Source organism: Antennarius striatus, chromosome 20 (assembly GCF_040054535.1).
Source record: "Antennarius striatus isolate MH-2024 chromosome 20, ASM4005453v1, whole genome shotgun sequence".
NCBI classification, from domain to species: Eukaryota; Metazoa; Chordata; class Actinopteri; order Lophiiformes; family Antennariidae; genus Antennarius; species Antennarius striatus.
The window spans coordinates 16,204,140-16,230,292 of record NC_090795.1 but is presented as its reverse complement, the minus strand read 5'-3'; the positions used below and the strand labels follow the sequence as shown (position 1 = coordinate 16,230,292).

The window sequence follows — 26,153 nt, the reverse complement described above, 5'->3', positions numbered from 1 at the left end:
GACAGTGAATCATTCATTATTTTTTTGCTACTCTATCTCTAGGTTTTTGTCCAGGGGTGACTACAACCAACCTTTGCTGATGGGGATAACTGGTGGAGGGACCACAGCTACTTGCTCCATGGAATCAGCAAAGCTGGGAAAGAAGGGCTTAGCTGAGGGATTAAGACCGGATCCAGGAGCTGCCAGAGGGCTGACTGATGGAGGTGAGGAGGGGCTGATGACTGGGGATGCCTGTGGAGAGAACTGCTTCTCTCCTGGGGAAGTGGGACTCTTCACTGAGGAGGAGGAGGTGGTTGAAGAACGAGACTTCTTAGACTGTTTCTGGTTTGATTTGACATCTTTGTACTCTTTGGGTTGGAATTCCTGTGCTGTGGTTTTAGGGGAACGGAGTGGGGCTGGGCTCGGGGTGTCAAAGGACAACCCTAAGGGTAAAGGCTGGCCTGATGCACTCACGTCACTGAAGTCAAAGAGCTCACTTTTTCCGCTCAGGTTGGAGTCATTCAGGAGCCATGAAGCATCTGAAGGTGAGAGAGGTGGAGCTGAAGCTAACACCTCATCTTTTGGGCTCGATTGGGAGGCAGAACTGAAGGCTGAGGTGTCTGCCGGTGGCACACTCTGCACAAAAGACTCTTGGAGGGAGCTGGTGTCAAACATCCCACTGTCAACCATGTCCCCACCTTGACTCTCAGGAGGGAAAGGCAACAAGACCTGGTTGCTGTTAGCCAAGCTGGTATTTTCGGTATCCATCAGAAGGTCAAATGGATCACCGGGAGGAGAAGCTGTGGGACAGGAACCCAGTGTTGCACTGTTTGTGGTGGAGGGCATGTTGAATGGAGCGGCTGTAGCATTTAGCTCGCTGTTCATAACCAGTGGGATAATGGAAGGACCTGTTGGGGCAAACAGGTCCTTGGACAGGGGTGAAGGAACTAGACCTTCTTCTGGGAATATCTCCTTTTTCCAGGGAGTCTGGGTAGTATCTATGTCTGCAAACGATGACTCAAAGTTTCCCGTAACAGAGCTCCCTAGATCCATCAACACTTCCTCTGTGATTTGAGATGTACCTGCAGATCCAGGGACAAATGGTTTGGCCATAACTCCCCACTCCTCTGGAAGCTTCTTCCTGTTCTTGCTTCTTTTCCCTCGGCCTCCACTCTTCCCAAGATGGTCTTCCCAGCCACCATCTCCTCTATCCTTACTTGGGCCAATCCTCTGGTAAAAGTCTTCAGATGAGGGGGAGTTTTCTCCTTGTGGTTGGACCTCCAGATACCCCCTGCTCTCGGGGTGTTCATACGATCCCTCGTCCTTCTGTCGCCTTTTCTTCTTCTTCTTCTGTTTGCGATCTGATCCATCTCCATCCCTTTCATCTCCACCTGCGTAGGCACTGCTCTCTCGACCAGGCCAGCCGTGAAGCGCGTCGCTTGGACTGCTTGCAAGATGGCTGGCATGGCGACTGATCACCGTAGAGACACTGGGGGTGAAAGAGAGGTCTTTGGGGAGGCATTCAGCCCGGTCTGGCCAGAAGTCATCTGAAGCACCTTGTTGTGGATGAAGAGGGGAAAGTTAAGTTGGGGTGATGGATATATGCTTGCTAATTGGTTTCCTTAATTAAACTCAAATAGAAAAATGACTCAGAAACTTGTGGATGTGCAACAAAGACAAAAATTATTATTTTGATTCAATTAAACTATGTAATACAAAATGAAACTATAGTTTTAAAGATTAAAAGCTACTATATTCTTTATTTGCTGAGATGGTGAGGAGGTTAATAGGATGACAGTGACACAGGTTCATCTGTCGGATCTCAATTCAAGTAAATCAACTGAGACATTTACATGGACACGAAGACATCTACATGGACACAGAGACATCTACATGGACACAGAGACATCTACATGGACACAGAGACATCTACATGGACACAGAGACATCTACATGGACACAGAGACATCTACATGGACATGGAGACATCTACATGGACATGGAGACAAACTCATAGAAAATAAGGGATGGTTAATGGTCCCATAGAATGGAGGTCAATTACAGAGGTGGAATGGAAGCAGCCTCTTTACAGCAACTCTAGGGAAGATTGGAGGAAACAAAACTAGCTGCCCAGTGAGTTCGCTTTGTTCTACTCTGGCCCAGTTTTTTTCCAGTTTTCATCCACACAAACACACTCACTCACTCACTCACACACTCACACTCACACTCACACACACACACACACACACACACACACACACACACACACACACACACACACACACACACACACACACACACACACACACACACACACACACACATAGAAGATAAAGGGGAGCAGCTGTCAGGCCAACAGCATACAGTTGGTCTCTGCTCCCTATACAAGGTGCAACAACTTAGACGGACAGAAAAAGATATCCAGCCCATGGATCACAGCCACTTAAATGTGTCGTTCAACCTCGTTAATCTCAGGAGATTAGAGGAATATCCATTTTTACTGCATGGGAATATTGTGCTGTTACGGATGACACAAATCAAACAAAGAAAAGTGCAGCGAGCCATTGGACTAACAGTTGTCTAAAGCCACTGGACATGCTAATTTAATTTTTCTGCAAGTACAGTGCAGAGGAAGTTAAACTTACATAGGTAAAAAAAATGTACTGTATAGAAATTGTCCAATTGAGTTGCTCTGTAACTGACAATACACATCTGATGCTAATGTGATTTAACCATTAAAAAGAGACTCAACACACTGCAGAAATGCTTTTATTTTATCATAAATCTGTTTGTATGTTCTCCCCGCGGGGTACTGGAGCCTATCCCAGCAGACTGGGGGCATGAGGTGGGGTACACTCCGGGCTTGTTGCCAGTGCACTGCAGAACCATATTATAGACAGACAAACATGTACGCACACACTGACATCTACGGGCAATTTCCATATCTCAAAAAAGTAGAGCAGCTCGTATCTGAAGGTACTCTTATGACTATATGACCGCTGTACCACAACTGTCACATCTGATATATTGGTTTATAACAAGGAACTTTAAGGTACTTTAATGTACTTGTATGTCTACATTATTTAGTTTCAACTGTGCATCATGGGAACTCCGCTGATGCCTCGTGAGTCGTTCCCTGACCATATGGGATGTTAGCATGGCTGTAATTATTGACACAAGCCATTTAATGGGCACTACCCAAGTCTGCGCTGTTGAAGATCAGATGTGTCTCTCAACTGGAGTGTGTGTGTGTGTTTTATCTGTAGCATAAATACACACGGCGATCCACACATGCAAACACACACAGCACATACAGTACAGTACATTGCTACAAGCCAGGGGACCTTATACATGTCGGCATGAGATATGCATTGACTTTGATGAGTGAATCTAGAGCAGAGGATGAGTTAGAAGACACAGAAACACAGCTGCTCTTTCCACGGCACCGCTCTGTGGAGAAACAGTCAGCCGTGACTTCTTTAGAGATACTAAAAAGATAGGTGTTGAAAAAAGTTGATCAGGATTACACACAAGTCTCATTACAACAGTTTTAATAAACATGACACAACTAAAAGTTGCATCATCTGTTAAAAAATATGGACGAAATGTGGTGAAACAAATTCTTCAAAAAACAGCCAGTCTGCTCAACACTTCTCTGCAAGACATGCAGGCTTCATGAGCTCCAGGGGATTTGACAGCTCACACATGGATGTGTGGAAACAGTCATCAAACAGCAGCTGTCTGTTGCTCGTGTGGCTTTACCTGCTGACAGGTCCGGTGGGCTGCGGGGAGTCTGGGGCTCAGGCAGCATGGCAATGTGGTCTTTAGGTGCCTCTGACCCGACCGGGTGTGTGGGCTGCTGGGGTTCTGCTGCACTCAGTATCCTGTCTGCTGAGAGGGGTGCAGCCCCCACCTCCACATTGACCCCCATCCCACCCGGCTGGGAGAAACCTGAAAATCCAATGCAGACATAGAACTAGATTGAGATTGAAGTCCAGGAGCATCCAGGAACAAAACAAGATGGAAAATACAAAGAATGATGAGAGCGATGAGTCCATTGTAAGGAAATTAAATGCCAGTTGATATCATGTTCCCATGAGCAAGGAGGTCCACGTAAGAGTGTGTATGTGTTTGTTGTCTAAACACACCACAAAATGTGATCAATGAGGTTGTGTGTGGATATGAGGGCTCGGTGTCTGAGATAAATACAGTAACTCCAGATGCGAGCTGCAGTGAGGCAGCAGTGAGATGTGAGTATGAAGTTGTCTGTGATGGTGAAACAAATCAGCCTCAGTGGCAGCTGGAGAACTGCCTCTCTACCGGTGAAGAGGCTATGTCTCTGCCACTGATTTCAGGACAGAAGATAGAGTGGGGTGACACTCACATTGTGGAAGGAAAATTAAAAAGGCTTTGATTTGAGTGCTGGAATGTTAGCGTTACTGTTAGAGTTCATCTTTACTTAATCTATTCCAACCAAAAACAAAGAAAAATATCTTTACACATTTACATTTGACACTATATGATTCAACTATACATTAATTTGTACTTTTGAAATCTTCAACATGATTGTTGGAATCAGATGCTAACACAACTTAAATACTGCACTGCTGCCATTCATAAGTGAAGCAGACAACTTGGTGGTGCTGATGAAAGCTAAAGTTAGTGCTATCACACCATTTATGCAGAGAAAATTTAAACTTTAAATATATTTTGGACTAGAGAAGCAAAACAATGATTTGAGAGTATGAAGATCACTTATGACCATTTACATATTTCATGTTTTCTGAAACTCAACGGTCAACTTAGTGTATTATCAGCGCTCCTGCAAAAGCACCTGGGCTTTGAAGCAGATGAAAGCAGATCAGATGTATACCTGAAAATGCTCCAATCCGGCCAGTATCCATCATTTTGGTATAGCCACTCTGGGAGCTCAGAGGATCTGAAGAACCTGCCATGGAGGCTGGCAAGAGGAAGGGAATGTACAGCAGCAACAGAGAAAAGAGGAGAAAATGATTGAAAGAAATATATTTGAGGAAGATAAATTATAAACAGACTAGAAAGGGGAGGGATGAAGTCAGAAGAGAAACAGGAAATCAAGTAGGTGGGACTGAAGCCACTGTGGGTGAGGTGGAAGAGACAACGTGAAGATGGATATGAACAATAGTAAGAGTTCTGGTTTCATGCCCAATAAAAAACTGTGCAGGTAGTTCTCAGCTTACAAACAGTCAACCTGCAAACTTTCGTAGATACAAACAAACACTCGTCGCCTAATCTGACTATTGTCCTGCAGTTCTCCTTTCTGCCACAACCCCCTCTGAGCAGCACCGCTGCGTCCACGCAGCTCCAACACTGGTCTCCCCTTGTTGTTCTTGTTTGATGTTGTCTGTGAGCATCTCAGAGCATCAGGATTCATACCTTGGATATGTTACTGTTTATCATGGATGACAAAGAAAAATCTACTGCAGGTAGTGGTAATGGTGACCATCACTATGATGACAACTCTGACTCTGACCGACAATAACTCCCCCCTCCTGCTCCTTTTTCTTTACTCTAAAGAAAAGCTACACGCTACATCGTACAGTACCGTACGGAGGATCATCAACAGCTGATTCTGAATGTTGTTGCTGTTGCCCTTAAAAACTGCTGGAGAGTGTGTTTTCTTCTTTTTCTACTCCAGGATTAAAATATAAGGAGCAAAACTTTACCCTAAACTAATATGAATTCAAAAGAATCACGTGGATCACAAGTGATGGTTAATGGTAGACATTAGAACTATACGCACTTATTTTTACATGATTATATATTTTTATTCTTAGTTGTGCAGTATCATGATATTGTGATAATCTGTGTTAATGCAAACTGCTATTGTGGTGTTGCCCTATGCTGTAGACTTTGCATTTGTTCGGGTGTGGGAAGTTCGTGAGACTTTGGAGAAGGGAACGAGATTTAGTGATGAGTGGCAGTAGTGTCTATGTTTAGAGTTCCTGTGTAAAGAGATGACAAAAGCCAATAAAGCCTGTGTCAGTGAGTTCCATCTCTATTGCAGTTACTGTTAATACATACAGTATTACAGTATAATGTGCTTTAGACAGTTTTCTAGTGATTTTAAGAGTCCAATATTTGTCGCAAACAATTCAACTTATGAACAACCACTCAGAACCAATTATGGTCATATCTTGAGGACTACCTGTATATATTTGCACCAACATGGCTTTAGGTATACACACAACAACCACAGACATTCTGGTATTTGTCTACATATTTTGTCAATAAAGTAAATTTTGATAAATAGAGAAAAAAAAGTTATTTTTTTTATCTTAGGGCCCTCAAAAAGTGACCCATCGTTGGGACCAGTTGCTATGACCTGATGGGGCTGTCCTTAGCTTGGGGTTAAAAGACTGAATGCTTTACATTAGTGTAGTACTAAAATGGAGAAGAAGAGCAGAAAAAAGACAGGTGGAAGTTTAGCGACAAGGGTGAAGTACAGACCTGAGAAAAAGAAGGGAAAGAAGGGGGAAAAACGCAGGATAACACTGCTTTTAGAACATTTGGACCAATGATTCTGACGGTGGTACCTGATAGAAGGTCTGCAGGCAGGGCCTGGCCTGAGCGTGACCACACCTCCTCCTGCAACTCTGTGTGCGACGCTGGCGTCTGTCCCCCTGCGGTCAGCTTACAACCTGCAGCAACAACATGGAGCACCGGACATCAGTCCCCCCTTGCTCATGATGCACCGATGCCCAGCTGGACTTTAACACCACAAGACTATTTAAGTACAGTATGTCTTTGCTGAACACAAATCAACACATACTTTACAGACATAACGACAACTGACTTTATCATGCACAAATGCACAAAACTCTCACCTGCTGAATTTCCTTCCAGAATCAGATATCCCCATCTCAAAACAGTCAACAATTAGTGGCGTTTGGTTAATTTAGTGCTCAGTGCCTGTCTCTATCTGTCTCCTTAGCAGCCTCAGCTGGCTCTGAGCTACTAACACTGTGAACCCCGAGTCAAACTCACACCCACACATAATGGTCACACAAAGAGACACACACACACACAAATGCCATCACAGTTGGGGAGTCTGTGTTTGGTGTGACGTTTCACTGTCTGTCTGGTTCAGATCCCAAACCCTGCAAGCTAGCGCCTCCTTCTCCCAGCCTGCCCCTCCCTCTTTCATCCAGCAGTCACCCTTAAACTCCTGCCCCAGTCTCCAACCAGATACCCTTTGAGCACCGCAGAGGCCAGACTGGCATAGTGTGGGTACAAGAAAAACTTGACAGACAAGAACGGTACAAAAGACACATTTCCAGGGGAATATGACATGTTAAACAGAAGGAGTAACAGATGGAGGTCAAGGACAGGAGACAAATGTAAGAGAATTCACAGATGAAGACAAGGATGAAAAAAGGGGAAAAAGGGGTGATGAATGAAGGAAAGGAAGGATAAGCAGGAAGTGAGACAGAGGCGTGAGGGAGACGAGGAGGAAGACACCAGTGGCAATAGTCTCCCAGCAGTGTTCACAGACAGTGACATGAGGCAAACAGACAGGATGCCACCCAAAGTCAAAAACACTCCCATTTATCAGACACACAGGGACCATGGCTGGGTGGGCATCGTCTGTGTCGCAGAAAACATTCTGTGGGCAGGGTCACGATTGATTCACCAACACCAGTGCAGCTGCACTCGTCTTCATGAGCTCGTGTTGGTGTGGCATCCTCTTCTATGTGTCTGTGCTTAGTAAACCCAGTTAGGGATGTAAGAGACACACAAAGGTCACCCATGAGACTGTCCACATGGCTCAGAGAAAAATCTCTCTGGTCGTCTTACTCGATTCTGTTGAAAACAAGAGTTCTATAGAATACTACTGTTGTTTGTCAGCATAATTTGTATTGGTAATTATAACACTGTGTTAGCAAAGATCTGGGACTGACTGCAGAGATCTGGGTCATCAACACTAACAACTGAATCCATTCTGTTTGGGTCCCTCGATTGCCTTCAATTACAGGTTTGACCTCTGTCCACTCAAATCTGGCAGCTTCACATAATAATCAAATTTCTTACCATCAAGTGCATTTACTTGACGAACATATATCAAAACTTTGGCCATAAAAAATATTCTGCCAATGAGGCAGTGTTCCCATTTTTTGACAGTTTGTAAAAATAGATAATCTCATAAAAATATCTGCAGCAAAACTTCGTACATTGATTTTTTACATATTAATTTGTTTTTCTGCCATGAAACAATAGGTCCATGGAGTTTGTTGAGAGGAAATGATTTTAGCCCTCTAGTCTTCTTTTCATGTGGACAAATTTGGATTCAGCCGAGTCCACTAGGGAAAAAAAATTTCACGCTGAGTAATTTACTCAACACAGCTCTGTGTTTAATGTACCAGCAATATTCTGCTGAGCCTGAATGAGGGATGAGTGGCTGTGATTCACAACGTGTGAATCTACCTACCCGTGTCTGTTGTGGAATATCCTGGTCATTGTTCTGATCACCAGTAGTGAGGCTACTAGTCTTTTAACAACCCTCCCCAGCCAGAGCAGTCAAGGTGCAATTGCTCAGTTATCTTAGATATGGTGGTTTTGACAACTGATTGCACTTTACTGTAGACTCTACATTGCTCTACGGTGTAGAGCATTGCTGAGTTTATAATCACTGTTGGAAACGCAAAGACATGTCCCACACAAAACCTACAAAAACCCTTGTTATGTCAAGTGACCAGCTTTATGTACACAGAAAACAGGATGTTAACCTTGGCCTACATTATGTAGAACTAAACAAGTGACTCTTGCCACAATGACTCAGACACATGATTTTACATTTAGTGTGGGCTACATTTCCAAATTATGTAAGACCTGCTGATGAGGCGAGTGTTACTGACCTCACTGCTGAGGACAAAGTATGGCGAGACAGACTGGAACAGCTATCAGGCTGATGGATGAACGTAACCCCTTGAGAGATGCACACGCACACGCACACGCACACGCACACACACACACACACACACACACACACACACACACACACACACACACACACACACACACACACACACACACACACACACTGTGGCTACACTAATATGGATAAACAAAAGTGCATGCACCCATGTGAGTTGACACTGGTTCAGAGACACAGAGTCAGACCCATATCTGCTAGACAAACGGCTCACAGGACACAATACGACCGATAATAAATCCAGCCAGTAGACATCATGCCTACAGGCAGTCCTCAAGATACAAACAGTTGACTTAACGAACATTCGTAGATATGAACAACCACGTGCCACCATGTCCGACTACTGTAGTACCCCTTTCTGCCACAACCTTCGCCGAGCAGCGTAACATTAACACCCCATAGATTCAGATATCACGTCAAGTTAACATGACTCATCAAATATCAGATTGAGTGAACAGTTTGCTCTGATGTCAGACTTCATGTGGTGTTTTCTTCTTTCCTGTTGGCGTCATCTGCAGCGTTCGCCCTTTTCTCCACATCTCTGTGAACTTCTGAGCAGGAAACGAACCCACAATGCATTATGTTCATGGAGACATTCACCAACATTGAGACTGAAGACAATTCAGGTCAGGTTGAAAGTTTGATCAGCAATGTAGACTAGAGACTACCTGTAAGAAAATTCTCACAACCTGCCTGTTATTTCATATTTTATTTACTACAGTAATCCCTTGTTTATTTGCGATTCAAGATGCACAACTTCACTACATCACAGATTTTTAGTAGGTAGTCACGTGATACCGTATGCTTTTGCTATTGGCTGACATCATCCACTTTTCTTTAATAGAAAGGTGTTTTAAAGCATGTGAAGAGGTAATACAGATATAAAGTGGTTTAATATCATGATATGTTGGGTCTCCTGGGGATAGTTGATGCTCAGGTACAGTATAAGTAGGTACCTATAGTGGCTGGGCTAGGTTTCTGCCTGGAAGCAGTAATAATTGTTTGACTGCTGAACTCTAAATGTTTTGCTAGTTGATGTTAACTATTGGTCAAGTTAGCTAAGAAACTTAATGAAATACAACAGAATAAAGTAATCAAACGTAAAGGGGCATGTCTGACTTCTGATGACCAGGAAGCGCATCATTCATGCCAGTGTGGTGAGAAAAAAACCGAGGGCCCGTCCACGCATAGCCGGATCTTTTTGAAAACAAAACTTCTTTCTTACAGTTAGGCCTTCAGTCCACACGGTAACGCAGAAATCCAGGATGAAAATGGAACTTTTCCTAAAAGCTGGCCAAAGTGAAGTTTTTTTGAAAATGCCGGGTATGTGTTGTCGTGTGGACGCTGTGACCGACACTTTTTCAATCCGGGGGGCGTCTCCCTATGACAAAAACTGCTGTGATGACTGGTGTGTCTCTACGTATACAAACAGAACAGACAGAGTTAAAACCGTCTATTTTCTGACGTATAACAGCTCCGCGATGGAGGAATTCTGTGATGGAGGAACGGCGTGAATTCGTCCCGGTCCTCTCTCCTGTCGTTCTCGGAGTTGTTACGGAGTTGTTCTGCTTATAAAAGTGTTGATCAACGCACTTATGCAGTTACGTGTGGATGGAGATTTTTTCGAAAACATTGTGTGGAGGCAAATATTTTTCTACACGGGCAAAAAGATCAAAAAGATCTACGTGTGGACATGGCCTGAGACATACGTGAGAGATCTTACGGCTGTACAACAAGGTCGTCTGTCAGGTCAAAGACTGACTGTGACTGTCCACCAGAGACAGAGGGATGCTGTTCCAGGCCTGGAACAAGACAATGGGGCTGTTATATCAGAGACAAATGGGACAGCATCCCAGTCCAGTGATGGACAGAGGGAAACACACAAAGCTGATGGGTGGTTATTGTTACTATATGGGCCTCCTCCAGGACCTTTAACTCTATCTGCAAATCAATTAACTTATTTAAATTATACTCAATTATTTAATTATAGTTTATTCCTTAAAACCAAACTGTGTTTAGCTCCATCCCAGACGATTTATTGACTCCACAAAAAGTGTTTAATCTGGGATGAGCCAGCAGCATAGCCTTCTGCTGACCCCAGCCTCTCCTTGCTCATCTTCGTCAGCCTCAGATCCTTGAGCTGGTGTACACATTGTGACTGGCAGGGTGGGGCTGCCACAGCGCCACAGGCACATCACAGTTCACAGAGAGGTCACTGACAGGACACAAACCACTGCTAACCAGATACAGTAAAAATAGTATGAGACGATCAGAGGAAGAGCAGAAGCTGTGAAAGAGAGCAACTAAGAGGAGGGACATCAGGTACTCGGCAGAGGTGGAAGTAGTATTGAAAAATAAAAAATGCTGAATTTCTGCTTCATAATCCTTTAATAATCAAACCCTGGCATACCACTAAAAACCAGGACACTCTCATATAACCCACTTCTATGGTGACAGAAAATCTGAAAACACACACACACACACACACACACACACACATGCACATGTAATTATGCAGTGGGAGGTAGAGTAGCGGGCAGCTCGTTCCTGGTGTGCCCCAAATGAGCAACTTGTAAATGGGGACAGCGCCTTGCTCAAGGGCGCCTCGGTAGTGCTCAGGAGGTGAGCTGACACTTCCCACTGACACCTCCCACTGTCAAGTCAACCACATTTTCCCTCTTTAAAATAAGTAAAAAAATTCTAATATGTTCCTGCTTTGTAAGAAAGCCCCAAGACCCCTAAATTATAAAAAAAACAAATATATATTTTAAATTAACCAATAGACATGCAGACTTTACCTGTGAATAACTAATTTTATATATATATATATATATATATATATATAATTCTAAGTTACATAGAAAATGTATGAAAGTATGAAAACATCCAAAAAGTCACGAGATTACTAAAGAGACCGAGATGCGGTCTCAGATGGTGTTGTATCCATCCACCAACTATCGGAAGCACCCAAAGCAAGAGTCATGCTGATGGATGGATGATTCCCATCCAGAACATTTCATTTATAAAGACAGGAAGGTATCCATTCATTCAAAGACACACACAGCACACATCTGTTAAAATGAAGCACACACACAAATACATACACACACACGCACTCCTGTGATAACAGCTCCCACAGATGAAGAGCTTTCCATCCACACTGAAAACAGCAGTCAAGGAGGAATTAGGTCTCCTTCCCAGCTCAAGGATTAAAGTCTTCATGAATATCTAAAGGAGATTAACCAACGTCTCCACCAAATCGCTTCTTCAAGTAAAAAGGGATGAAAGCAGAGTTGATCAAATTATACAAAGATGGTGACGAGCTCAGCTACAAGTCAAACGTTAGTCTACCACAGTCAAAAAAATGTTTGACTTGTGATTATTAAACATCAGGTTGTCTTAGTTTTAATTTAATATGATACAGCAACACCAGCTGCTCAGTGTTAGCACTCACAGCAAAGAAAAAATAGCTTCAAGGACCTGAAAGATTCAATCATTTTATGTCCTTGTTGATGGAAGTGTGAGAAAGTGTCTCTCCACATTGGTGGAGCTTCACTGTATTGCAGCATTTTCCTCAACAACTACAGGTATACATTGTGTGGAGTTACATTGTTCAATTACTGTATATGTCGATTTTCAGTAAAAAACAATACATGGAAAAATAAAATTCATTTTACTCCACTTTACATCTATCTTCCACAAATATTGGAATTCTGAAATCACTAGTAAACCATTAAAACCACCTAATGTCATGTTACAAGCCCATAGTAACCCAGGTAACCTGCAATGCAGAAAAAGTGGCTGAAGATGAGACGGTGATGATTTTTCAGTATTATATTAACAGATCACATTTAATTGTTTGTAAGCTTAAAATAGATTCATATAAACCAAATATGATTGAAAATGCCTTCATCAATACTGTACATAAGTACAGTGCAGAAAAGGAAATGCTTATCTTCAGTTTAGCCTGGAGACGAGTTAATTTACCTTACGTCATTTTTTCGACTTGCATTGCGTCTCCTGGAATCAGTTAACAAAGTAAGACGAGGTTTACCTCTGAAGGAGATTGAAACATGAACTCAAATCTGGTTAGGTGCCATCTGAGATCACATGATTTTAATAGACTTTATCTACAACTTTTTAGAGCGTGAATGAATATGCAGGTGTGACTCACAACCTCAGCAGGTTGTGGGTTTAGGTGCTCCTGATTGGTTGGATCAGGCTACCTCTGATCTGATCTCCTGTTGAATGTCATCTTATAGGTCTGTGGACATGAGCACAGCTCATCCAGCATTGTGTTGACAGGAATGAGCTCTCCAATTTTATGAGGTGGATGCTTTTAGTTTGGATGCTCCATTGAACATTTCATGTTTATTAAAAGTTATGATCCTGAGCTTAGTGGAGCTGATTTGTCTCCAGCCTCAATTTTTATGTTCTCTTTTTGTATTTTAAAAGAAGCCTCTGTCTTGTTTGGCTATTTCAGAGAATGCTGCTGCTGTTTATTACAGACATGCTTAGAGGAAGACAAAGCTTTGCTGAACCCTCCATTAACATTGAGGTGAGTGGATTGAGAGAGAGACTTCTTTTCCCTCTGAATGGTTGTTGTATCAGATGGTTGTATTTTTATCCCAGTAGTCTGTGTGCCTTAACATTAATGAATATATTTTATTTTGAGGACTATTTATTTCTTATATCACTAATAAAATGCCTTTACTGCTGTTGTTATGAAACAACCTGGCTTATGATGCCAGCAAGGTGAGCTAAATCTAAAATACAATGATGCTATCATTGCTAGTACTGCATCCTGAGTATGGTTCAGACCAGAGAATAAATGCATTCTAAACATACTTTAGACGTTTCAGCAGGATTTGAATGTGCATGTCCTTAAACGCTGCAGGGAGAAGACATCAGAACAGGATTACAGCTGAGCCCCAGATAGAGGCACTGCCTCAGGCCCACCACACCAGAAATCAGCTTACCAGTAAAATCTCCAGACAGGTTCCACGTCTAAATATCTGTGGAATACTTGAGAACAACAGTCATAAAAAAACATCTCAGATATTTAACTGAGTTTTGTGTTGACAGTGTTTATAAAAACAGGGGTTCATCCCAACGGGATCATGACTATCTATCCTATAGTTGTTGACATATTTGAGTTTGGACCAACCGTATGATGGGTAGTATTTTCTCCCAGTGCATCTTTGATGTATCAATAATGAATATGGATGTGTAGCAGGATGCGAGCTAAAGGTCCTATGTTCACCATCACTGCGTGGGTAGGACATTGTGTACTGTACTAGTGTAAGTGCATGCATTATGTAGACCACTCCTCAAATTCATCCAATTCTATAGATCATTTCTGTCATTTTCTGACTCTTCCATCACTCGCTCTCTTTTAATGCAGGCATAATCTATTCTGGGATGAGAATGTCTGGTGTTGGGATGTTTGTACATGTGTGTGGTTGTTGTGTACAGTACACACTGAAAAGTAAGGGAGGAACCCTCTGACATCTGCTTACATAAAGGGATTGTTCAACTCGTCTCCCTCTGTTACCTCCCTCCATCCACACACCTCAGCTCCGTGGGACAAAGTAGGACACGCCAACTCATCTAGATCCTACAAACAAACCCATGCTGACAGAGGACTGCAGGCTAGCCTGGTCTTTGGGGAGTAGTATAGAAGAAGGTAATGTTCCCTCAGAGCTGCTGGGAATTTAACAAGAACACAACTTTATATGTGGCTGACAAAATATCTATATTTGTATGTCAATAAATTGTAAGAAAGAAACAAAGCAGACAAAAAAACCTACTGTAACTATTGAGCTTAAACAAGCCCTTACAAAGGCACTTGTGTTTTTGGTCCATCTGAGTACCCTTACTTCTGATTGAGTAACTCTGCATCCTCCTGAGGCTGAACCCTGAAACGCAGCGTAACAGAGAGGCATCTTTTTCTATCTCTGCAGCTACGTGGTGAAATTAAAGCTCACGTTCAGCACTGGAAAGAAAAGAAAAATACAAAAACAACAGCAACAAAGTAATGGACAGAAACTTTATCTGCTACTGAGGGGTCCTTTGTGGACGGCTATGCTGTTAGCAGCTGTTTGTACATGAAGCTGAGTTACTGAGAGGAGCTACTGCTCCTGTATCCACTGTCCCCATCGTAGAAGTCTACCTCCTGGATAAGCTTCTACTTAAAGGTCCCATATTATACTTTTTTTTAATTCATGTCTTTCACCTTCTAGATGTCCAAGTACACTGTACTTGAAATTTCTTGCCCCAAACTGATACGTGGTCCCCAATGTCTTTGATTGAATATTGATAAAATCATTTTTGTTCTGAAACAACTCAATTTAATGGGCATGCCCCTGTGCTCCCTTTATCAATAAACCCTTCCGCCTTGGGTTCATGTGCGTTTTGTTTACATGCACCTCAGTAACATGCGCACTACCGTCCAATAAGTATTTCGCAATTATTTTTCTTGTGTTTTTCTCTCTTGTTTTCCATGATATAACATCGCGGAGGATTTGTGGAGAATAACACAAAGTGGGACAAAAATCAGTGGAGATGTTTGCGGACAGGAGGTAAAGCTGTGGTTTCCCACAATCGTCATGGACAATGAAGGATCGTTGGCTAACTTCCCCAGGGAGCTAAGTTAACGCAGTCTAATGGAACATGGGATGTTACAGGAGAGGTAATATTCCATAAATTCTGCCCTCATTATTTCACATGCAGGTTTTACGTCAGTTGAACGTAACCCTTGATTGATGACTGTGAATATCTATTAGTAAGTAAAGGCTGAGCGGCGTATTCGCTTTGGAGCAGCTCTCAGATCACTTAGAAGAGCTAAAGTTCCTTTTATTTATCAAAAAACAGACAAAGTTCTGATTTAGTCACGATTCGATCTACTATGAAACTGGTTATGTGTTAACTATGACGCTGAGGATACGCCTTACACAGACACTCACACACTCGAGTGAAGAAGAGCTTACTGGCTAGCCAAATGCTAGCTGACTTCAACAGCTTGTGAGGAACTTTCAGTGTGTAGCTCTGAGCCAGATCATACCACACACTGCTACCTTAGCCTGAACATAAACTCCACCTCGGGGATGACCACGCCCTTATTCGGATGTGGACATGTCAATCAATCAAGGATACGTCAATCACAGTCATTCACTCCGGGTGTGACGTTACAAACCAAGCTGTTATGAATTTTAGTGTTTTCCCGGTGGAGTTTCCATTTTTCATATACTATATTAAGTGTTAGTTTTCCAGATTCTAGGATTTGGTAGGGTTAGGGAGGACCACTATGTATATAGAGACTTCTGAACAAGGATGTCTTGTGTTAATGCAAATATTACCAGTGAAGGAGGAAGCAGTGTGCAATATGAACATGTTCCAAACAGTAAAGGAGTCATCAAACTTCAGGTGGTCATACTGCTCATTTTCCTCTGCAGGAAGGAAGTCTTGTTAGACTTCAAGGTGTAAAATGTGTTCACTTTATTTCAGCTGATAAAGGAAAACAGTTCAGTCAGAGTGTTTGTTAGAGTGTGCTCCATTTCATGTTTGGAAGCTGAGCTATGGCATTTGGAAGAGAACCTGTGAAATACTGATAAATAGCAAAATGGCAGATGGAATGAAGAATAACTTCTTGGATTTTTTTCTTTTCTCTTCAGGGTAAAGGAGCGACTAATAAAAAAAAATTTGAAATCAGAGAGGCATTTCTCTCTAAAGCAATAAGGAATTATTTCCTGGCAGCACACAATAATCTCCAAGCTTCACAATATAAAATTAATTCCCAATAAAAAGCTAGACATAATCGCAACGTAACACATGCTGCTGAAAAATGCTCTTTAAGACTAATTTAGAAAAAGAGATAATGTGTAGAAAATAAAAGACTGCTGGGGGAGAAACAGGAAGGAAAGGGGATACAAACCAAGTTTGTCATTAGATGTGAGGGTTAACCCAGGCTGGTTAGCAGAAGGCAGAGACCCAGAACCAGTTCATCAATAGATATGAGGGTTAATTCAGGCTGGTTAGCAGAAGGCAGAGACTCAGAACCAGTTCATCAATAGATATGAGGGTTAATTCAGGCTGGTTAGCAAAAGGCAGAGACCCAGAATCAGTTTGTGTATCATTTAGGTTTATTAGCAGAGTGCAGGAGGACAACAGAGAGGCACATGTAGGACGTTTCTATTCATCTAAAAGTCACACAGTAGTCACACATAGAACACAAGTTCAACTGTTGCTGTGTCTGCAGCTGACCTTGACCTGTGGGTCTCTCTATGGAGGTCCTTCCTTCATCATCCTGTGTCCATGAATGTTTCAGGGGAGTGAGATCTTGCTACAATGCTAGGGGAAGGAAAGTGTGCTCACGTACCAATTACATCACTTCATTCTCTCTGGCGATGAAACATAAGATTAAAATACTCCCTGTTCTGAGCAGGGAGATGCAGACTAATGTGTTTACCATGTTTAAAGAAATCCATGTCCTCTCAAAGCATCAGCTTTTTGTTACAAGCTGGAGTTTGTAACATTAGCTTGTGGCTAGCAGGGCCCCATTGAGCAAAAATCATTGACTGAAAGATACAGTGACAAAATACAGCAGCAGACACAACACATATATCATGGTAAGAACGCTAAGATAAATAACCATTCAGAACGATCAGGTTACACACAACAGTCAAATCTACCAGAAAGCAGCTCAGACACTACCAGAACATTCAAAACATCACTCGCATAAATGATTGTCCTAAAGGTCTGGCTTTAGTATAGATTTATTCATTTATTAACTAGAGGACAGTTCAGAATAGTGCAAACAGATCTAGAGTTAAGGTGAGCTGAACCTTCAAAGATATGAAATAAAAATCAGAGACAAAAATAGAATCATGTGTGTGTGTGTCATTTTCACAGCTATAGACAGGGGTGGCGCTTCTTTTACACTCAATGGGGTTTTAAGACATTAAAGATCTTTTTTTTCTTTCTATTATTTGAAGGGAAGTGTTCAGAGACAAACACAAACAAAGAACATTTAACTGAACATAAGAAAAATGTCAACTACAAACCATTAGGGGACTAAAACAAATGCATTTAAAGGTACTGACCAACTCAACAAGTCTGACCAGGGCAAAACATCTGCCATGGATAATTGGTGACTGTAACATACAGAGCTAAGAGGTACGTTAGTTTTACAGCAGCTAACTCCAGCATGTCTACTGTCCAGCACATGTTGCATTTATTCAGGGAGAGTTGGACAATAACTCAGATATCATCATGTTATTGATTAGCTTATTGGATCAAACTGAAGTGATAATTCATCATGCCAGCCCTGTGGTAGGGACATCACCAATAACACACAACAAGGACATCATCTCTACTACTGGATGTTATATTTTTTTACTGATAGTTCACTGATTCCTTCATTTTTTGGTAAGCAAAGTAAATCAATATATCCTACAAACAGCTTACTCCTTTGAAACAAAACAAACGTCATGTTTTTGAGTGGTTGTCAGTAATAGTTAGTACGGACAGAGTAAAGCATACTAGTGGGTACTGGTACCAAACTCCAAGATCTGATATTGATACCGTATTGATTTAGGAGGGTGGAACTGATGTTCCTTGACATAAAAAGAAAAAAGTGATTGTGTTGTTGTCCAGAAGTGTTGTGTGTCAGAGACACCCTGGTTTGCCGGTGAAGGGGGTGTGCAAGTTCTACCATAAGTGAAAGGAAACGTGGTGTCTCGTCTTTGGTCTTAGGCTCTCTCCATCATACTGGAGCCATAACCAGGATGGACATTGTGTGTGCACATGTGTGTGTTTTACACAGGGACAGGGAGGAGGCGCACAGAAGCGGAAGCACAGCTGATTGACAGTCGGCATGGCGATGGAGGCGGGGTCTAGTCCTCTGAAGCATGGGAATTAAGAAAGGACATAGGAGAGAAGTGGGGCAAAAAATGATGACAGCAATAAAGAAGAAGGAAGAAAGAGTAGACGTAAGATGTAAAACAAGATAATCAACAAAAGAGGGTTTGTTCAGAGAGAGAGAGAAAGAGAAAGACAGAAATATGGAGAGAGGACAGAGTAAAAATGGTATTTAAAAAATAGAATAAGGGGAAGGGATGAGGGGAAAAAATGAAGAAATCAGGTTAGTAAAGCTGTCACAAAAATCAACCCCAACTCCTCCAACAGAAGTCAAATACTTGACCGTCATGAGTCATTCTGAGAGGAAGATGCTTGACTTGACCATCATCTCACATTGGTCAAATATTTGGAAACAATATCCTATAAGATCTTTGGGTGCCATGCAGAAGCATCATGCATTGGATCATGCACATGCAGCTTCTTAACACACACACGCAAGCACACACACACACACACACACACACACACACACACACACACACACACACACACACACACACACACACACACACACACACACACACACACACACATCTACATTTGCTCAGGATTTCGCTGATGCTCTCAATTCTCCAACCCAGTTACTACTTTTACAGCCTCCGTCCTCCCCCAGAGATCTGCTGGAACAACAGTGATGAATAGTTCTAGAACACCTTGAAAGATCATTTGCTCCACCAGACACACCCACACTGTGCTCTAATCTCATCAGGGCTGCAGTGGGGGAGAATTAAACCATACTCCCAATGCACACATATAGTTTTTGCCACCATGGTAATATATGCCATCGCATGAGTGAGAATGAAAAAACAGACATTTAATTTGCATGATGACCATGTCACCAACACCACGCGACCATGTCACCAACATCCATCCCATCGAGAATGAATGTCGAAGGACCATAGAGATGGCAGAGGGTGGGTCTGACATCTCTGTGCCCCCTGCTGAGCGCTTGCAGAACAGTTTCTATCCAACTCTAGTCCCTCATCAGATGACTATGACAGGACAGGAAAGGTACCTGCTCAACATGTCTGGAAGAGTTACTCCAGTTTGTTAACATGAAGCCTCACCAATGTCGTCAACACAGCTTGTTCTCTAATCTTAACCAGGAAGTCAAACTTACTTCTTCTTCTCATCCTTAGGGCGTGTTCCGTTATGGGTCTCCACAGTGTCCCCCTTTTTCCATGTCCGCCTATCTTCTGCATCCTTCTCTCTAACACCTACTGCCGACATGTCTTTCCTCACAACATCTATCCACATTAGCTTTGGTCTTTCTCTTGTTTTGACATCACAGTCAATGGAGAGCTTCGCTTTTGTGGCTCATTTCTTGCTCTCTACCACCATTGACAGGTGGTGGCAGAGAGCATCACTGTAGACTCTCCATCTTTCCCTCACTTGCAAGTAACACCCCAAGATACTTGAACTCCTCTGCTTGAGGGGGGGGGGGATCCTCTCCCACCTAGATTGGACACTCCACCCTTTAATTAAGATTAAAGATCTCATTATACAGATGGTACAATGAAATTGAAGCATCAGATGGAGAGTAGATGGAGAGTTGATCCAGGGCTGCTGCACCCTGGGTGTGCCACCACAACCTGATGTTCCTTAGAAGCATGTTTTTCCTGATAATGGGGGGGGGGGGAACCCAGGAAAACCCATTTAGACACAGAGAGAACATGTAAACTCTTCACAATAAGGCCATGTTGGAAATGCTGGGGTTTGAACCCATGACCTTCTTGCTGTGAGGCAACAGTGCTAACCACTATACAACTGTGCCGCCTATGGCTAAGAACAATACATTTAGATTTAGATGTGCAGATCCTAATCCTGACCGGTTCACAATCAGCTGCAAACCACTCTAGGGTGAGTTTGAGGTCACTGTTCAAGCAGGCCAGTAGGACCATGTCATCTGCAAAAAGCAGAGACAGAATCCCAAAGCCTCCGAACCTGACACCCTCTGCTACTTGGCTGTACCTTGAGATTCAGCCTATAAAGGTTATGAATGGAACCGGTGACAAGGGGCTGCCCTGGTGGAGACCAACCGCAACTGAAAATGAGTCTGACTGACTGATGGCAATGCGGACCATATTTTGACTCTGGGAAAACAGTGACCGGACAGCCAGTAGCAATGAATCATTATTCACATACTCCCAAAGCACCCCCCAAAAAATACCTCAGGGAAACGTTTCTAAGACTTCTTCAGGTCTACAAAGGACATGTGAGCAAGCACCCATGTTCCCTCCAACACCCCCATGAAAGTACAGCGCTAGTCCAGTGTCCCAGGACCAGGGCAAAAACCACATTGTTATCCTGAATTTGAGTTTCAACTAACAACAGAACTCTCCTGTCCAGTACCCTGGACCAGTGGTCTACTAACTTTTTTGCCCCACATAGCGGTTTAACATCAGGCAATATTTTCACAGACCGGCTTTTAAGGGGAAATGGATAAATACAACAAAGTAAAATGACACGACCAACATAAAAACATATTTTTCAGCTTCCTCTTCTGTCTCCTCACTGGCTCTTTTACTCTGTGCAAAGAAACTTTCCAAAGACATATGTTTTTTGTTCATTTTTGTAGCTTAGGAGTTTCAGTTTAGCGGTAATTACCGGCCAGAGCGGGACCTTTAAGACGGTGGTCATGTGACTGCGGCAAGCATCTTGACAAGCATCAAGAGAGACTCATAAACTGAAGTGGAGGAGAGAATCCGATAATTTTCCAAACATATTATATATTTATTATTATTATTATTATTATTATTGTTATTATTATTATTATTACAGTAATCCCTCGCTTATTCGGACTTCAAGATGCACGACTTCAGATTTTTAGTAGGTAGTCATGTAATACCGTACGCGCATGCTATTGGCTGACAGCATCCGGGAGAGCGCTGCATTCCGAGACTCATGAAACGCAGCGCTCTCCCGTGTATTAAAGAAACACTTTTCTTTCATGCAAGTCCAGCTTAGTTAGGTTACAAATGGGTTGTCAGGGAAATTTTCTGATGTGGGGACACACACACACACACACACACACACACACACACACACACACACACACACACACACACACACACACACACACACACACACAAACACAAACACAAGCAGTGCTTTTCTAATTCTATCTCCATAAGCGCAGTAAGCTTAATGAACCACATAAAACATTTATAAGAAGAATTATGATTAATATCACCAGGCTGGACACTTTCACAATCTCCTATTGTCAATTCAAATTTAGCCGCTGATTATGCAGATAACCTTATCTTGATTTCACAAGTGGTTGAAAAGTACGTCTCAAGTCTTTTCTTTTTTATCCAGGGCTGTAGGACGGAAGCTGTGCCCTGCTCAGTTGAATAAGAAAGTTTTTTACTGGTAGTGTCTAAGAACCTTATAACATGATGCATTGTCATGTAATGTTAACATGTTTTGAACATTTTTTGTTTGTAAACTAGAACTAGTCAAAGGACAGCAATGTTCTCAACAGGAAAAAAAGATTTTAAAAATTCCCAGTTCAAATGTAAGCGTACAGAAACCCATTATGTGGTGCTGGCCTTTATAAGTACTTAAAGGTCTCTGTGGAGCTTCACTGACTTCTGTCCAGTGGTTACTGACATGTAAATAGACCACAGCCCACTCAATAAGAATTTACCAAAGTAACCTGAAATACCACCTTTGGCAGGAGCATGAAGAAGCAGGAAGATATCTTTCAGAAGAACGTTATTTTCCTGCTTTGTACTTGTCTTTCAGAATGTAATATTAGCATCTAAACTAACTTATGGCAGTCTTGAATATTCATTCAGACTGTGTTTATGACAGGCTTCTGTTAATGGTTATGCAATCTCTGTCTTGCACTTAGTATAGTCCCGTTACACTGCACTAGTGGGACCAAAGCTACATCGGAGATGTGACACCATGGTAGCTACTGCTTGATTCCAAGAGGTAGCACTGTGTTGCTAAGGGACAGCTAAGCCAGAGAGGAGGATGACATTCGAGCAAAAACATAATGCACCTAATCATGTGTAGTAAAAACAATGAAAACTATTTTACATTTCATGACGTTGCATAAAGCTGAGGAATCTACAAATCTGAGGCAGCAAAATGTTCCACTTCTTTTCTGTCTGATTGATCAGTATCTATTTGATACTTGATATTTGACCTCACCTCAGGTTTCATTCACTGGTAAACAATAGTTATAACTGAGGCATCATAATTTGATGTGCTCCTCAGGGATGAGTCCCATGCAGACAACTAATATCAAGACTTTGTACTATTTATGGATGTTTTCAAGTTACAGACAAAAAAAAAACCCCAACAGATTTAGGCTTATCCATTTAAAACAAACAAGAGTCCAAGAAAATGTGTAAGAGTGTCTGATGTCTCTCCTTCTATTTCTATGCCTGCTTTTCTTCAGATGAACCCGACTGAACCTGTAGGAAGCAAAAGGAAAAGTAGCAGCCTTGTACTGAGGAGGAGCAGCTCACCTCCAGCTCTGAGAGCCCAGCAATAATTCAAAGCGTGCGCGCACACGCACACGCACACGCACACGCACACACACACACACACACACACACACACACACACACACACACACACACACACACACACACACACACAGTATACTGAACACAGGACAACAACAAGGACACAAAAAGGTCAAAAGACACAAAAAGACAGTCTACGACTGGTGGATGAAGATGACCAAGTGACTAAGCACACTGAACAACAGCAGAGAGAATGATGGGATATGTCTTACCAGGCTGTACAACTTCCTGCTCTTTATTGTCCAAAGCAGTACCCGTGTCTACACAAACACACAAACAAACACACAAACAAGCAGATATTACTAAGTGCTAACATTGTGATGACCATGAATGCATGCTCCTGGTCTGTGGAGTCGGAACATGACGGATTGAGCAGGAATTAAAAAGAAATCACTGAGTCTGACTCCTGGCTTTTGAAAGGGCACTGTGAAACAGTTGCCTAGCCCTGTTGGTGTTGTTTTGTGCATTCTGGTCGGGCAGAGGGCAGAACATCCCAGCTGGTGTCAGTGTAGGTTGCTAAAGGAGGTCACACTGTATGACATCTGACTGCTGAGTCACTGTGCTGGATGAACGTGCTCAGCAGACACACGAGTACACACAGTACAAGATACAAAAACACAGTTTGCATATTATGTCTCACAAGGATATAAATGACTTAAAAATGCACACAAACTGATTTACTGAGTCATGCTGCCATAACTGGTCTTATTAACTTCAACTGAAAGAGAACACGGGGCAAGATACGAGTTACGAGCTGCTAAACATACAAGTTTTTCTTAGATACGAGCCGTCACTCTGTCCAGATTTTGTTCTACATACGAGTGAAAATTGAGCCGTGCTTCAAGACAACACCGCTAGTTGGCGGATGGATACAACATTAGCTGAGACCGGATCTCGTTTTGTTGGTGGAGTAAAAACATCGTGCGTGTGGTCTCATGACTTTTTTGTTACTTTTCATAAGTTATGATTTTTAATGTAATTTATATTCTGTATTACACACTGTAATTAATTATACACAGGTAAAGTCAGTACGTCGATTCATGGATAAAAATGTGTTTCTTTCAATAATTTAGATGGTTTGAGGCTTTTTTTACAAGGGTGCAATGGATTACATTTATTTTAGTTATTTAAAATGGGTAAATGTTGTTTGACTTACGAGTTCAGTCACAGAACAGATTAAACTCTATCTTGAATTACTACTGTATAGCAACCTGTGATTGGTCAAGACTCTCTGGGCAGACAGTTCATCCCTCAATTCAAAAACAGTGTGCAGGTATCTGTTTGCATCACTGTAACAGTATGAACATTGAAGAAAGAGCAATTCTTGATACTAATGTTTGTGCACAAGAGCTGCTGACTAGCAGTGATAATCTTCAGAACCTTTTCAACACAAAGAAACATCATGAATAAGTGTAGTCGAATGATGACAATCTGATCCAACCCAGGGCCATGTTCAGACAAAGTAAAGCTGACTAAGGATGCATGCATGTGTTTGTGATGAGGTGATGACGAGGTGACGAGGTCTTGTATGTAGCTGCATGATGATCGCTGACGTAGCTTGTTTTTATAGTAGTCACTTATACACCACCAATAAACAGCACAGTGACACATAGACAGTCAGCATCATTTGAAGATCAGGGTTGTGTTTTCAGTACACCATGAGAAGGCGAGCGAGTGAGTGACTGAATTTATTTCCAGCCACAGACTGGAGTTTTGTGTCATTCATACAAACTGACACACAAAAGTGTTTACAAAGCATGCAGATAACCAGCCAGTCATATTCACACATGAATTTATGGGTGAGGAGGCAGAATTCAAGAACAGTTAAGAACACACGCATGCAAATTAAAGATTATATTTATTTGTATTCATGCACAAGACCAAAATATCACAGATCAAAAACGAGAGCAAACGCGTCACCACGCGTCTGAGTCACACACACGGTTCTGGTGATAAACAACAGGAGTGTGTCCTCTGGTTGTCTCTCCCACTGACAGAGGACAACACACTGTGGACTGCCTCACCCTGCTGGTGGGCTCTCAGCGTGTCCACATGTGTGTGTCTGTCTGAATGCACTCGGCGTGCCACAGTCCATCAGTAGCGACGCCTCCCACGGCCCACCCTGCAGCCCACTGTCACTGACGACTCAGTCTGACTGGGAACCAGGACCAATCAGCCCAGTTAAGACTAAGGATAAAAGGTTAAATCAACCTTATTTATAGCTGATGGTCACCTCTATCAGATCTTCTAATGCTCCTACCTGTTTCTGGAGGTGTCACCTGCTACTGCTGAGTAGTAGAGAGGTTAAATAAAACGTTTCTGATAAAGAACAGCAGGAGTTTCCAGAATCACCATCTGAGGAGGATCCAGGAAAACTGACTCAGTGTCTCTGCTAAGCTGTCATTAGATGAGTGTCTTTATTTGTTTAGGTGTTCCTCTGACCATGACATTCAATTTTAAAATTCTAAAATATTTTTAAATGCATGTTTTGCTAGATTGGTTTCAGTGCACTTGGACTGCACCATATAAGCGCCACGGAGTCATTTCAAGTTTGTTTAAAACCTGTCCCAATATTCTTCTGCTATTTAGAAGGAATTTTTAAATAATCTTCAAATGACCTTTCATCAACATGTTGACGAGTAGGTAAAGGCAGAATGGTTATGCTGGGGTGAACTGTTCCTTTAGGCTGGTAGGTTGGTCAAGGATAATCCCTTGTTCACTCTGTGGTCGGTTCTCATAGATCT

General features: G+C 42.3%; 1 protein-coding gene across 1 annotated transcript in view; it reads right to left on the bottom strand.

The window, feature by feature from the left end:
• Positions 1–26,153, bottom strand: part of LOC137614090 (microtubule-associated protein 4) — an 82,407-nt gene that overhangs the window by 28,634 nt on the left and 27,620 nt on the right. Inside the window, exons 3-7 of the mRNA XM_068343615.1 lie at positions 23,622–23,669; positions 6,555–6,659; positions 4,853–4,939; positions 3,742–3,930; positions 72–1,535 (exon numbers count right to left, since the gene is read on the bottom strand). Of these exons, the coding sequence (XP_068199716.1) occupies positions 72–1,535; positions 3,742–3,930; positions 4,853–4,939; positions 6,555–6,659; positions 23,622–23,669 (1,893 nt within the window). The remainder of the gene's footprint in view (positions 1–71; positions 1,536–3,741; positions 3,931–4,852; positions 4,940–6,554; positions 6,660–23,621; positions 23,670–26,153) is intronic.